Below are 15321 nucleotides of genomic sequence, written 5' to 3' on the forward strand. Positions count from 1 at the left end.
TTCTAATAGCAAGGAGGAAGGGGTTGCCAGTACAGAGAAGTTGTGCTCAATGACCCAAAGAGCATTATCAGAGGAAGTAATGCAGAGATGCAGTGATACTCTTCAGGGATGAATGAGTCTGCTCTGTAATGGACTTAAAAGTCTGGGTGCAGAATAAAAATATAGGGGGTCTAGAAATGTACTATATCCCTGATTTATGGACAATTGTGACCACTCTTTGTTAGAATGAGTTGCGTGATGCTAAAAGTAAAGAGGGGTAGGCTTCAGGCATGTGGTATAAGTAGACATGCATGAGGAGGCATAGGAGACGTTGTTGGCGTCTGGTGTCTACAAGCGTGTATGAAATTTGACTCGCTAGATGATAATTCAGCAACTGAGCAGGCTACAATCAAGGCAAGGTAATGCAGTTTTGAGTACAGTAGCAACTAGCACGACAGTACATCAGTAAAAACATAATACATAACATATAAAAGCAGTGCTTCCATAATGTATATAGCAGTTTCAAACTAGTTAGCCTGGACTTTGTAGCAAGATCATTCCAGTGAACACACAAGTATTAGCAAGCAAGTTCTATCAGAAAAATATCATATATAAATCATAACCAGTAGCAGTATCCAAGTGAGCATATTATTGGAGAGGAACTAGCCTGGTCTTAATTGTTTCACTTACCATCAAGCACACAGGCAGTCGCAGCAGTACCATTCAGAGGCTAGGGGATGGATTTTAAAGATGGCGCTAAAGGGAGGGCCTAAAGATATAGAGGTAGGGAAGGTAAAAAGGTGAAGGGGGAAGGGAGCTGTGAGGTGGTGAAAGAGGAGGTGGGGGCAAGGTCTGATGGGATACAGGGCCGAAAAGAAGTGAAGTACGAGACGAGAATGGCTGCATAAAAATCTGTCATTGAAAACCGTCACAATAAGGAGGATAAAGCTACAGGTAAGCCTAAAGTGAGTGCTGAGAGTTACTAGGGTGAGGTGACTATTGCATGGTAAGAGTACTTCAGGATAATTATGATTGTAACTCTTAACTGACTAGAAAATGCTGAGAGAAACAGGGAGCAGGGCAGTAATGTTCGATATGCAGGTAAAAGTGGGGAATAGGGTTGTGCTGCCATCTAGTGGCTTACTTGTGTTAGAGTGTTTAGAATAACTGAAAATGCTAGCAGGGAGGAAAGGCTATGGATGTAGAAAAAATAACCACCATTCCAGTCATGCCATACATAAATCAGTGGCTGTGTCCAGTTCTTCCAGGGCTGATAATGCCTTTTGAGTATTCATTGTAGGTAGCATGTGAGCAGTGAGTATAATCGCTCCCACTTCACAATATGTGCATCTAAGTTTGCATGAGATTTATTTACTTGCTATGTCGTTTGACGTATCTTTCAAAATCCGGGGAAAAGCTGAAGAAAAAAATCTGCTGTTACACATTAGTCGAGACTGTGAGTTTGTACATTTCTACTGCATCATTCCTGTGCACATAGTCTAGGCTACAAAATTGTATCAGAAGAATTAGAAATGCTTTTTTTGTCCAGTGTGGGAGAAAACTGTCATAAAACTAAGCACTGAACTAAATAAAATTGTAACAAAAAAAAAATGGGTGTGTTGCCTTCTTTCTAGTAAGGCTCATCTGAAATTCTAAACCTTCCTTTTCTGCTGTTGACAACACACTGAACCAGCTAGGAGTTCAGCTTGAAGTATTTTTCCGAAGTGGATTCCTTTTTTGGTCCTCCTTGGGGCATCATTTAAATTACTGGGCCTCCAGTGCTCCACATCCAAGTTGGGTCTACCAGTTTGCCTCCTATCCCTGCACCCCCCCCCCCCATCAGTCATGGATCTTAAGGCAATCCTAGGGGCTTGGCAGTCTTTGCATCCATCCTGGAGGTGGGGTTCTTTATAAGCTGTATCCACTCCCTGCCCCACTTCCCATGCTTGTCCATTACATCTGAGGGTATCTCCCATATTTGGACCACACTTCCCCTATGGGAGCATCATCATCAATGAATACCTTCCCTGCTGCTCTGTCAGTCACCATAGCAGCTAATCAAACCTGTGTCAACTAGGCAAAGGTCAGGGCTTTATCTCTCTATACCACTGATGTGAGCTTAGATGACCTGTTTTGAGAATTAACTGAAGATTCAGGAAAGCATTGCCACAAACTGTGTGTGTAATACTCGAGGTGACATACCTGAATAAGTCCAGCAAAGAAGCCAGTCTTCAGCATAAAACAAAGTGAAACCGTGATAAGGAGAATACAGATTGAGAGCTCTAAGTAGTAAAATAAATGGCAGACTTCCCTGGAGAAATGCCATGACTCTAGGTCCAAAAGCATCACCCATCGGGCACTAACAAAGGAAAATGTTCTGAGTTTTTTCTTTTAACTAAAAGGGAAGATGCCAAATACAATTCTAGAAAACGTTATAATCCTGAATTGTAAAACATCAGATGTACTTGAGTAGTGCAGTAGGGCATATACAGTATACTGTTAAATGTTATCCTTTTTCTATCTTAAAAGACTAAAAGCACATCTTGTCAAACATCAAATTACTGAAGGAAAAAAAAACTAAAAGTAAATTGACATTGCACAGAAAATTGTATATTTTTCATATTTTCCTTAGTTTAAAGTTACTTTTGCAGGTGGGGTGGATGGGATGCAAAGTAAAACATTATTTTTTGTGGATACTTATCTTACTGCCAAAGATCATAGAGGTGGTTCTTTTTTTCTGATGTAAAACTGCGAAAAAAGGGTTAAGCAGAACTACTGAGTTAACAGCAAATACATGGATACCTTTTAACTAATGAAGTGTGAAGTGGTAAATCAGAATCCCATTCCTCCTCTAAACCTAGAGCGAATTTAAGACAGGGAGCAAGCACTACCTGCCATTTGCTAAGGCAATAATAAGTAAAGCAATGAACATTGCCACGTACAGTGAAAGATTTGTGTGTCTGGAGGAGATTACCCCCCCCCCCCTGTCTACATCAGTGCCTCAGTCTCCAGCATGTGTCTCGAGGAGATTACTGCCCCCCCCCCTTCTACATAAGTGCCTCAGTCTCCAGCATGTGTCTCGAGGAGATTACTGCCCCCTGGTCTACGTCAGTCTCTAGCAGATGATGCGATCAGCAGCAGCAGTTTCATCAAGTGCTGAGCAAACGGAGAGGAGTAAACTAAATAACCTTTGCAAACAGTGGAGTTTTCTCCCCCCGCCCCCACTGCTTTATGAAGTAGGTGTAGGTATATTTTAAGTCTAGGGGTGTGGTGGGTGCCCCACACATGGGGTTTCCCCCCTGAAAAAAAATTTACCCCTGAGGTTCACCAAAAGTTGTTTCATTCATTTGTATTTATTTGATCAGCATTCAGTGAACGTGCTGTTGATTGATCGTGTATCCTTTCCATCTCTGTGGTCCTCAGAAATTAAACAAATCAAATTGCTGCTGTTTGTACCATGGCAGTAACAGAATAGGGTAGTAAAGATGTTCCCTCAACAAGATAGGCAGAGTAGTTTCACCCAGATGCTCCACCTCCCACCCCCACCATGGGACTTCAGTAAGAAGAGTTGCAGAAGTTGCATTTTCATATTTAGCTATTCTGTTGCTATTAAACACACACACACACACACACACACACACACACACACACACACACACACACACACGTATGTATATATAAATAAATAATGAAACTTGTGTGTTTTGTTAATGAAGAAGAGTCAATTGCTCAGTACAAATAGTAATTGTGTCCTATTCAGAGGTGTTAATCTAGTGATGGAGGTGGCTTCTGCTTCCTGGCCTGTGCACTTTGTATTCAGATGGAAGAAGCTCCGGCTCTGTTACAGTTGACAACTGGCAGAGTACAGCAAAAGTGTCATTTGCCTCTCAGACTGTTGGTACTTACTAACTGCATACTGGAGAACTGAAGAAAATTATTTCTGAGGAATAATGCTTTGTACATATGAGCACTGCACAACATGCTTTTGTTTCTACCCTGGTGTTTATAGGCCATTGGTTTTAATACCTAGGCCTAGCAAAGTGAGCAAAGCTTGTAGGTATGCCAAACAGGTACAAGTAAAACTGAGTTACACTGAGAGGAATAGTCGGAAGGCAGAAACAGCTAAGGCAAGAACTCTTTTAAGAATAAAAATGATATATGAAACTCATTGCAGTGATGGTTTCTTGTATCTTTGCCTTTACAGGAAGCTACATTGAATGAAGGTGTGACCAGTAAGGAGCTTCTCACAGGAGAAGGGTCATCAAAAATGGAGGCTGGAAACAGGTATTTTAAGGATGAAAGACTAGTTTAGCAAATGTCATATTTAAGCTTTCATTAATGTCTTGCTTTTTTGCTTTTGGGAAGAGGTGTTAGTCTTAAAAAAAGGCTAGTACATGCATGTGAAGTAATAGAGAGATATCTGAACTTAAGTGCCTTTTAGAATTTTGATCGGCAGCAGACTTATTTCAGGTATTTTTAGCAGGCTGTGATGCTGGCATGGAATCTACTTTTTCTTGTCTTTAGTACACTGAACTGATTGATGGATGGTTTATTGGAATTTACTGTGCATTTGGTCTGGTAACAGAAGCTGGCCATCTTCAGAATAGTCAAACAAGTACCTAAAACCCTTAAGCGAATCTGACTGATATTAACATGGTTCAACATATTCTAATAGAAATTAATAAGAATACACAATGTTAAGAGAAAATGGATAGAGAATAATGTCTGAGTAAATACTTAAGTGTTGGCATACTCATTGCCCTAAATATGTTACAATACAGAGTTTTAATCTTTTCGTGAAATGACCCTGTTGAGTTTGTTTTTTTTGCTGGATGATGTCAACTTTTCTTATTTTAAAATACTTTCTGATAGTTGTCTGGCTTGAATATGCTTCTTTTGAGAATCATGTAGCTTTTAAGATGCGTTTTTAACAATTAAAATGTAACACTTCAGCTGAGTTTTTTGAAAAAACAAGCCTCCCTTCCCCCCAATAGAAGCAATATCTGAATGTAATCCTAGGTTTGTTTCAAAGGAATTTAAGTGATAGTGATTTATATATTTATTTATTTGCATATAACATTTGATAGTTTGGCTAGGTGAATTGGTCAGGTGACCTTTTTCAGCATGACCTGGGATAGAAGGCATGAGAACAAATTAAATGTCAAAAAAAAAAAAAACACATAAAACTGGCTGTACAAAGAAATATTGCAAAAATATGTATGTAGTCCAAATAGTGCAAGAGTATTACAGAAAATTGTTTACTTCCTCCTCCTTTAGTAGAATAAACTTGTATGAGGGTAATGTAGAATCTTTGGCATCAAGATAATTTTGTGGTGTTAATCTTTGGTAAAAAAATATGAAGTGGTGAGCTCGCTGTTTGATGTCCCGTAATAACTTTTTAAAATTTCTGAGTCTTTTGTTCTAATACCATGATAGGAATGGACCCCAGTCCTAAGTCAAAGTATGATTAAAGTTCATGAAATCAGTATTGTTTCAATCTTTGATGTTAGCCAGAAGTGCTCTTTGCAGCACCCGCAATGTGCCCAGTAATGACTCTTGCAGTTCATACAGAATTACATGTAATCGTAACACATCTAAGTGTGATTGTAAATTCTTTTTATACGATGTGTTGCTCCTACTACTACTGAAATTGTCTGGTATCCTTGTTCCACGTTGCCGTTATTTCTCCCTGCAAATCCTGGTATTTTATGACTTTGTGTCTCTCTGTACATAAGACAGTGTAGTCACTGGGTATAGCAATTTCAATGATCAATGCTACTTTTGTTTTCTTTTTTGACTACTATATCTGGTTTTCTCGCATCTACATTCTGAACTGTTGGTAATGGGTGATCCCAGGTGATGGAAACTTCATCATTTTCTTTAATGCTTTGTGGTTCATGTTTCCAGTGTTGTCAACTACTTAATATTATAATGTTTGCACAATCTCCAGTGCAACAATCTTGACATATTATGCCTTTCAATATACAGTCCTTCTGCCATTAATGCATCACATCCAGTATACAGTCCTTCTGCCATTAATGCATCACACCCAACAAGATGTGTAACTTTTCCAATTTTGTTTTCAAAACCTACATTTGTCTGTTTCTCCCACATGTTCAGTGGACTTTGTAAACCAACGTGTACATAGTCCACTATCTCTGGCCACCAATATTTACCTTTCATCTTTTGGTTTAAATTCACCTGTCCATAACTATTTCTGTGTTCAGTGCTGATCAAGATGAGGTTGTGCTAAGAGTTTGTTATACTTGCAACTATATTTATGAATTTTCGAGATTTCATGCCTTCTCATCTGATCCTTCAACTTGTATTCTTTCTTTTGTTTTTTGACACATTAAGTTGCTGTCTGATTTTTGTCTACTTTTGGTTTGATTTCCATTCCCGCTTGATGCCGATATGCTTCTACTAAACTAAGCAGGGAACTTATCTTAGACTTCTCCTCATGATTCAAAGCTTTTACTATGTTTGGGTCTCCTGAAGTCAGGAGATATGTATACAGTCCGACAATTGCAGATCTATACATGTAATCTATTTTGAGGAGCCCCATATCTCCTTCAGGACAGGGAATATATAGTCATGGTATACACTGATTTTTAGAAATCATTTGATGAGTATGAAGCATCCTTCTTCTTGTCCAACCTATCCAACACCTTTTGGGGCCTGGCAGTCACTCCAAAACTAAGTTAGGACAGGAAGAGCAAATTGAGTTATAGCTTGGGCTTTGTTCCTAGAGGTCATTGCTGTTTTCACTATTAATTTTAGTCTTCTGAAACATTCCTTAGTAAGTTTTATTCGCATTTATTCATGTTGATCCTTCATCAATTCCCAAATACTTACACACACTCCCTCTTGCTCAAGTTATTTTATATCACATTCCTGTCCCAAATTGATGTTTTCTTGGTGCTGCAGCTTTTGTGCTTTAAATGTTGCTTTTGCACATTTATCAAGACCAAATTACATTCTTACATCATTTGAAAAAGTTTTGACTGCTTGCAGTTGTGCTTTCAGTTCCTCATCTAATGAACTATACAGTTTTAAATCTAAAGAAGATGAGAAGTCTTTACACTTTGTTGTTTTCTGGGAGCCAAATTATAGCCATGACTTAATCTGTTAAGTAGACAGCTTAATGGGTTAAGGTCAAGACAAAAGAGCAGCGGTGACAGTCACCTGAATATCCCCCTTTGAATTTTTATCCCTGGAATAATAATTTGTCCTTTACCATGCCTTAACTGCAAAGTGTTTTGCCACTGTTTCAAGGTCACTGCAATGTAACTGATCAGTGTAGAATGTATCTTATACTTTTAAGCACTCTTCTCCATGAACATGGGATACTGTCAGATACTTTTTTGTAGTCTGTCCATGCAATACTTAAACTCTTCCCCTTTGTACAGTTCTCTATTGTGAATTTAGTTAACAACAAATGATCTTTTGTTCCATTTGACTTTCTTTTATTACCCTTTTGTTCTATTGCCATGTTTGAGTTTTCTTCTAAATAACTATAAACTCTGTCGGCATCAGTTCCACTGTATAGTTTATACATTGTTGAAAGGCAAGTTATTGGTCTGTAGTTCTTGATAGCTTGCAGGTTCGCTCTTAAGTAGGAGTATTATTTTTCCTATTGTTAAATCAGGCTGGTTTTCCCTTATCAGCCTCAACAAAAAGTTGAAATCCCTCATCAAATCCTCTGAAGCTAGCTATGAAAACAGAATTGCAGCAGGTAGTAAAGACAACCACAAGGCCTTCTATAGTTATGTAAAGAATCTCCACGGTAATACCCAGATTTGCTCTGACCTACAGCACAATGGTACCTCCTATATCGAGCTAACAGATATTGCCAATATACCGGCCGACAGATTCAGTGCCACCTTTACCCCTCTCCCCCCAAGGGACCAGTCACAATACCAGTAGATTGCCAGGCACCCAGTATTACTGCTGCACAGCTTAAAACAGCATTGTCCAAGGCCAAGAATACACCTTCTATGGGACCTGACAATATCCGTGGCTGTGTTCTGCATGAACTACAGAGTGAACTGGCACCTCACCTGTGTGCCCTGTTGAATCACAACCTCACCTCAGGCTTTGTTCCTACCGAATGGTGTACTGGTACAGTCACCCCTCTCCATAAAGAAGGCGCGACTACAGACCCTGGGAACTATCGCCCCATTAGCCTGACGAGTCGGATATGCAAAGCTATGGAATGCATCATGGACCTAATAAACAAGTTTATAGGGAGTCTCCAAGCTCTCAGTCCCACACAGTTTGGTTTTGTGACTGTTAGATCATGCCTGCTCAACTTGGTCAACTTCTTTGAGTCAGTCACCAGAGCTGTAGATGAAGGCAAGGTGGTTCATACAGCCTACCTTGATCTGCGCAAGGCCTTTGACACCATTCTCCACTCAGGAATCATAGAAAAACTCACTAAGCTAGGCATCAACCCCTATATCACTAGGTGGGTTGCAAAACTGGCTGACGGGTAGAACCCACAGTGTGAAAGTAGCTGACTCCAAGTCAGATTGCCGACCAGTCACGAGGGGAGTCCCACAGGGTTCGGTCCTAGGTCTTCTCCTGTTTGGTATCTACTTCTCTGAAGTCCAGGCCAACATGAAGGGACTCACGCTGACAATGTTCGCAGACGATTGCAAGTTGGGAGCTATTATTAACTCCCCAAGTGATGTTGACATCCTACAGAAAGGCCTCACTGAGACCAACGACTGGTGTCAAAACCATGGCCTTAAGCTCAATGCCAAAAAATGTGTCATCATTCCCTTTGGAAAAAACCCAGTTCCCATGAATTCCACATCGATGGTAGTCCACTGAACACAGAAGGCATTATAAGAGATCTGGGAACATAGCAACCTCTCTTTTGACCACCACATTGCCACTGTGGTCAGAAAGTCCTTCTATGTGGCACATCTCATTACTTGAGGGTTTTGCATCCAATAAGAAAGAGGTCATTGTCTCCCTCTACTCTTCCCTCATTAGGCCAGTCATCGAGTACAATGCCCTATTTGGCATTTACCTCACTAAACACCTGCAACAACTGGAGAGGCCACAGATGTACCTCACAAAGAGGATTCTAGGCCTTAAACACTTGTCCTATATATATATATATATATGTGCCCTCACTGTCTCCCCCTCATTTTTAATTTCTTAGCCCAATACTTTTATCTTTTCTTCTATTTTTCTCACCTATTACCTTACTGATTCTCCCACTAGCCCCTATTTTTCTCCTCCTATCTCCTCACCCAGACTGTATTTCCTACCTTGACAAGCTTCTTGGTGCTCCGGCTCTCCTTCTGGACTGATTGGCTACGCTTTCTCCAGTAGTTGTTTCTGCCCCGCTCCGCTCCCTTCCCTACCCCCTTATCCCACCCACCCCACGTATCCCTACATTTATACATCACTAGCCACACCCCCTACTGCTCTAGCCTATCTCACCTACCAATCTTCATCAACATAACCTCACCATACCATTGCCCTCCCACCCTCACTACTCTCTTGTAGACTAACCCTGTCCAACTCCTATAGCCTTCTACCTCACAGCAATTTACTTTCCCTATATTTACTACCTCTACTCTCAGATCCTTGCTCCTCACCTCAAGATGCCATCTAAAATCATCAAACCCCATTACATGAACAGTATAACTAGAAATATCCTAGGTAAACTGTCACTCCTACTTATTACTTCACTAGCTGTCTCACTACCTTACATCCTTACATCTTTTGAAGACAAATCCATAAACCACATTCACTACCCTCATAAGCAAACAGCCTCAAATCATTCTACAGTAACACTATCTCACTCAAATATTACATCCATCCCTTCCTATCTCCCTGCCAAATATCATCGACTCTCACATATTAAACTATATACCCTCTCGTCAAAAAGAATAAAATACCTTACAAATTTCTCCTTCTTACCACGATTCCAGTTTAACCCCTCTACCCTAATAGATGGCGACATACATCCAAACCCTGGGCCCAGAGCTACCTCTCTTGATGCCAGACCTACTATTTGTAGCCCCTCCCTCCCATCCCTTACCTCTCAATCTAATGCATTAGTTATAGGACACCTGAACATACAAAGTGTTAACAACAAAGTCGCACATCTCCATTCTCTTCTTGATCTTCACTCCTTTGATATTCTCTGTCTTACAGAAACCTGGCTAAAACCCTGCACTAAAGATAATGAAATCATTCCCCCAGGTTATAACATTGTGAGACAAGATCGAAATACCCACAGAGGCGGGGGTGTAGCCCTGCTATTTAAGACAAAACTTCACATATCCTTAGTTCCCTATGAACCTCAAGTGGATACCAAGGCTGAACTTCTTTTGGCAAAATTGCAAATTAACCCAAATAAATCAATCTTTATACTCTGTATCTACCTACCCCCAGGAAACAACACTACTATAATCGAAAACATCCTTAGTTGGACATCTTCAAATTACCCCAAGAAACTATCATATTAGGAGACCTAAACCTAGATTGGTCCTCAATAAACTCAGATAACCCCACCACCCATATTAATCTACATGGCTATTCTCAAATAATTAACACCACTACCAGGATCAACAAACCTAGCAACAAAGAAAGCATACTAGATTGGATTCTAATTAACAAACAACAACAATCCTACCTTGCAGGTACCTCACCTGATAACATTAGTGACCACTACCTAACCTATATCATAAGACTAAAGACTACTACCACTAACAACCCAGCCCTTAAAACCTCACGATATAATAAACACTTTAACCTTATCCTCTTCTTATCTGAACTAAATGCCTGCAACTGGAACCCCCTAAAACTCTACTTCGTCGCTGATGCGGTTGAATATTTCAATTCTAGATTCTTATCAATCCTTGACAATCATGCACCAGAAGCACCATCAGAGTTAAACTAAACCAGCCCCTGGCTAACTAAAGAAACAAGACAAAAAATGTTACTCAGAAATAAATTCTGGACAAAATGGAGATCTAGTAAATCTCCTTCTGATCAACTGATCTTCAGGCAATTCAGAAATTCTACCAAAAAAGCAATTATCTGTGACAAAATAAACTATTATAGTAATCTCCAACAAATTAATACTAATAAACCACAACAATTTTGGGCAACCTTAAATAAACTTATTCACCCTGGAAAGACTACTACTCCCGCCCCCTCTGAGTCAGAAAAACACACAACCTTAGAAACTGCCAATACCTTTAACTCCTTCTTTACTGAAACCATTAACTCTCTGGCCTCTCACCTCTCCATAGATAAATCATCCATCCCTGATCCCACTTCTACTAATCTCCCTACCTTTAAACTACAACCTATCTCCACCTCCTTTATCCAAAAATGTCTCCAAAAACTCAAACCTTGTACCCCCCTCTGACCAACTTCCTGCGAATACCTTCAAAAAGCAGCATCCATAATAGCCTACCCTGTATCCATCCTTATAAACAGAACTATCAGCAAAGAGTCCATTCCTGATATCTGGAAAATCTCATACATCATCCCCTACATAAAGGTGGCAACTCAATGAGTACTCAGTTATAGACCCATAGCCCTCTTATCACCAATAGCAAAGATTATGGAAAAATGCATACACCATCAACTAATGAATCACCTCACTAAACATAATATTCTGTCCAATTGCCAACATGGTTTTGGGCCTTTTCACAGTACTACCACTGCCCTCCTTTCCTTCACTGATTTTATCTTTTAAAAATCCAACAATAACAACCTATCTTCAGCCCTCTTTATAGACCTTTCCAAAGCTTTTGATATGGTCAACCATCCCCTACTCCTACAAATCCTGGAATCTATCTCTCTTGAACCCAAGGCTATACACTGGTTTGCCTCTTACCTCAGCAATAGAAAACAGGCCGTCCTCTGGGGTAACAATATCTCATCTCTCTGCTACCTATCACTCTTGGTGTTCCACAGGGCTCTATTCTAGGCCCTCTCCTTTCACTCTATTCATAAATGACCTTCAATTGGCCTTACCCCAAGCAACTTGCATTCAATATGCTGATGACTCCACACTTATCTGCTCTGCAAAAACTTCCTCTGAGTTACAAACCCTTACTCAAACGTCTTCAACACAGTCGAGACATGGTTCTTAAACTGTTTACTCTTGAATGCTAAAAAAACCAAACTCCTCCTATTTAAGCCTACTTCTAGGTCCCCCCCACTAGAATTCTCCATCTCTTCTAACAATGGTACTGTTATATCCCCTGATTCTACCACTAAGCTGCTAGGTGTGACTATAGATAACAGCCTTACTTTTGATACTCATATTAACAATACCATTAAAATAGTCAATCGAAAACTGGGCTCCCTCTACAGAATTAAAACATTCTTAACTCCCAATGCTAAAGCTACACTTGCCCACTCTCATCTTATTTCTACTCTCCTCTATGCTTCACCCATTTACACTAACCTCAAGAAGAACAATCTCTCTAAATTAGCTAACACTCTTAATAACATAGCTAGATTTATAACCGGAAACAAATATAGAACCCATCACTGTCTGAATCTACAGCAACTTCACTGGCTAGAATTTCACAACATGCTATTACTCTCTCAACTTACCTTTGTCCATAGAATATTCTACCAACCCAACAATACACCTATCCTCTCTAATCTCTTTACCCCTTATACAAACCTAAATTCCCTTCGGTCCTCTAACAAACTTCTAGTTACTATATGTAAATCTAATAACTCAGCTGGTGACTCCCTTTTCTCCAACACCATTGGTAAGTCTTGGAATCAGCTTCCCACTGAACTTACTTCCATCACATCTCCTATTCTCTTTAAACAAAAACTAAAAACACACTTAATAAAACACTGGCTGTGCCCCTGTCTCAATCCTGACTAACCATGGCTCAGCACTCTCTCACCTTTCTATCTTCTCTACTCTAAACCTGCTCTCTACTATTGCAGTCTCATACTTGTACACTTTCCTCTCTCTTTTCTTATCTATCATGTTCTTTTTTTCTCTTACCTCCTACCATATTAGTCCAAAACTGCTAATTTTATGTATTACTAAACCAGGACTTAATTCTTATGTTGTGCACAATACTTACTTATCCTATCAAACTTTGTTCCCTTCATTTTGTTTTGTATTGACTGTCTGTACAATTTGTGGAGCTTTTCTCCCCGGGCCTCTGCTGAAAATGGAGTTGTCTCCAGTTAGACTAGCCCGGTTAACAAATGTTAAATAAAATAAAAATAAAAAAAATAAAATATATATATATATATATATATATATATATATATATATATATATTTATTTTTTCTCTGTCTCATATCGCCTACTTACAGGCCATCTCTGCTTGACTTACAAGGTCGTGTCTCACCCAGCTCTGTTAGAAATGCTACATCTAAGGAAATCCCAATCCCTCCGCACCACACACTCCAGAGACCTCAACCATTACTACAATCAACAGAACATGCTGGAGGGACAGGTTCATAACCCAGATATTGCCCATGTTATGGAATAGACTTCCCATACATGTCAAGCAGAGCACCTCACTGGCACTGTTCAAGAGAAATCTTGATGAATGATGGGAAATAGAAAATTCACCCCAGGGATCACTGCAGTGGCTTTACTTAACAGAGGCACTGGGAACTAAGGTCAGGTGGCACAATGCCAGGGTAATCCTCTGGGCTAGACTTGGAAAGGCTCCGGGGCCATTAGCCTAGTACACACTTATGAGCCTATGAACCTGGTGTCTGTTCAGGGTGCTCATATAAATAGTTTTTACTCATGCTAAATCTTCATGTAAAGATGTTAATAATTTTAGCCAGAAGTTAGGTACTGCATCTGGGCCTGAGGTTTTTCCAATTAGGATCTTTTCTTAACTCATTCCCCTCCAGTACAGCTCTTTTGAGTGTGTACCTTTAACTCCCAGTGGGTGTGGCTTCAACCTTTAAAAATGAAGTTATCACCTTACATTTCTAACAAATACTCACTGACAGAGGTCAAATATTAATACAGTTGTTTTTGCCATCATGTATGCTTCAAGACAAAATATTCCTGTACATTGTATGTAGCATGGTATTGGTATTATTAATGCAAATATGAACAAGTAATATTTGACGCCTAGAGATGCAATAGGAGTTAACTGCAGAAATGCCTGGAGATGTCACTTGGCTGTAATGAGTTAACTTTGTTTCAATCTCTCTAGCTGTTAGTTCATCCCATTTTGTATCATGTACATACAAACCTCTTATTCTTTCTTTTACTACTTCTATCCATTTAGCATTTTTGTTATGTTCCACAGGATCTTCATAGATATGTCTGCGAAATGTATGTATTTCTTCTTTTTTGGTGGTGTTTCAGTTCCTTTGCCTTGTTTCCCAATTCTCTATAAAACTTTTTTTGAGTCATCAATAAATTGCTTATTTTGTACTTTTCTTTTATAGTTATCTGCAGATCTTCTAAGATTTTCTGCTTGTGTTGATATTTTTAGTTGATTATTTGCGATACTGCACGATAGATCCTGATCTGTTCTGATACTTTGCATTGCTTTTATCACGTCTATCTTTCTGAATATTTTTGATGATGTGTTCCCTCTTCTATACGCTTCCAAATCACAGGCACTACTGGAACAAACACCACAGGACGACTCTTAAATAAAAAACACGCTTTAATCCAATTTAACGCTCATAAAACACTGTTCAATACGTTTTTGTCCACAACAGACTTAATCAGATAACATCCTAACCAAAATCCTCCCCTTTTATATGGTTTTCAAAAATACCCAACCAATCATAAACTTCCTTCCATTAATTCACATACCAAAAATCAAATACATTTACAATACAAAAACACATTCTTCATAAGTTTAATCTATCATAAAATCTAAGAACAGTTGATAAAAAATCACTACTTATTTTAAAAAACTTTGATATAAAAACTTTAAGTGGAATGTATGCTAACAATACAAAAAATATAGTAAATATAAAAACTCATCCTTTTAAATGCTCCGTCTGGTGGCCATTTTTGATGTATGCAAACTTACATAAAATTGTGAATGTCTTTTCCCTGTAGGAAACAATTCAGCCACAAATGTATTTGTGAAGGGCTGCAATAAGTCCTGGAAGGCATAACAAGAATCAACATAAGATATCAATACAAAGATTACAGACTTTAATATATTTCCTTTATAGTTTAGCAGCTCTTGATTTTAAAATAGGGGCAGTATTAATACAACCATTAAGGCCAGGAAAACAGTTTGCTTCCAAATTTATTTGCCAGAATAACTCTCTGTATTCCATCCTTGTTTCCCATAGCCCTCCCGTCAAATCCATTGGTACTTTTTCAATAGC

At 39.1% G+C, this 15321-nt stretch overlaps 1 protein-coding gene across 3 annotated transcripts in view; it reads left to right on the top strand.

Annotated features, from left to right (window-relative positions):
- The window catches only part of LPIN1 (lipin 1), a 750916-nt gene that overhangs the window by 496693 nt on the left and 238902 nt on the right, over positions 1-15321 (top strand). For all 3 annotated transcript variants that reach the window (XM_044082232.1, XM_044082237.1, XM_044082244.1), the window contains one exon: positions 4184-4263. In XM_044082232.1, coding sequence (XP_043938167.1) covers positions 4184-4263 — 80 coding nt within the window. The remainder of the gene's footprint in view (positions 1-4183; positions 4264-15321) is intronic.

The sequence above is a fragment of the Protopterus annectens genome, chromosome 1.part1 (assembly GCF_019279795.1).
Source record: "Protopterus annectens isolate FY-2018-M chromosome 1.part1, PAN1.0, whole genome shotgun sequence".
Classification (NCBI taxonomy): Eukaryota; Metazoa; Chordata; order Ceratodontiformes; family Protopteridae; genus Protopterus; species Protopterus annectens.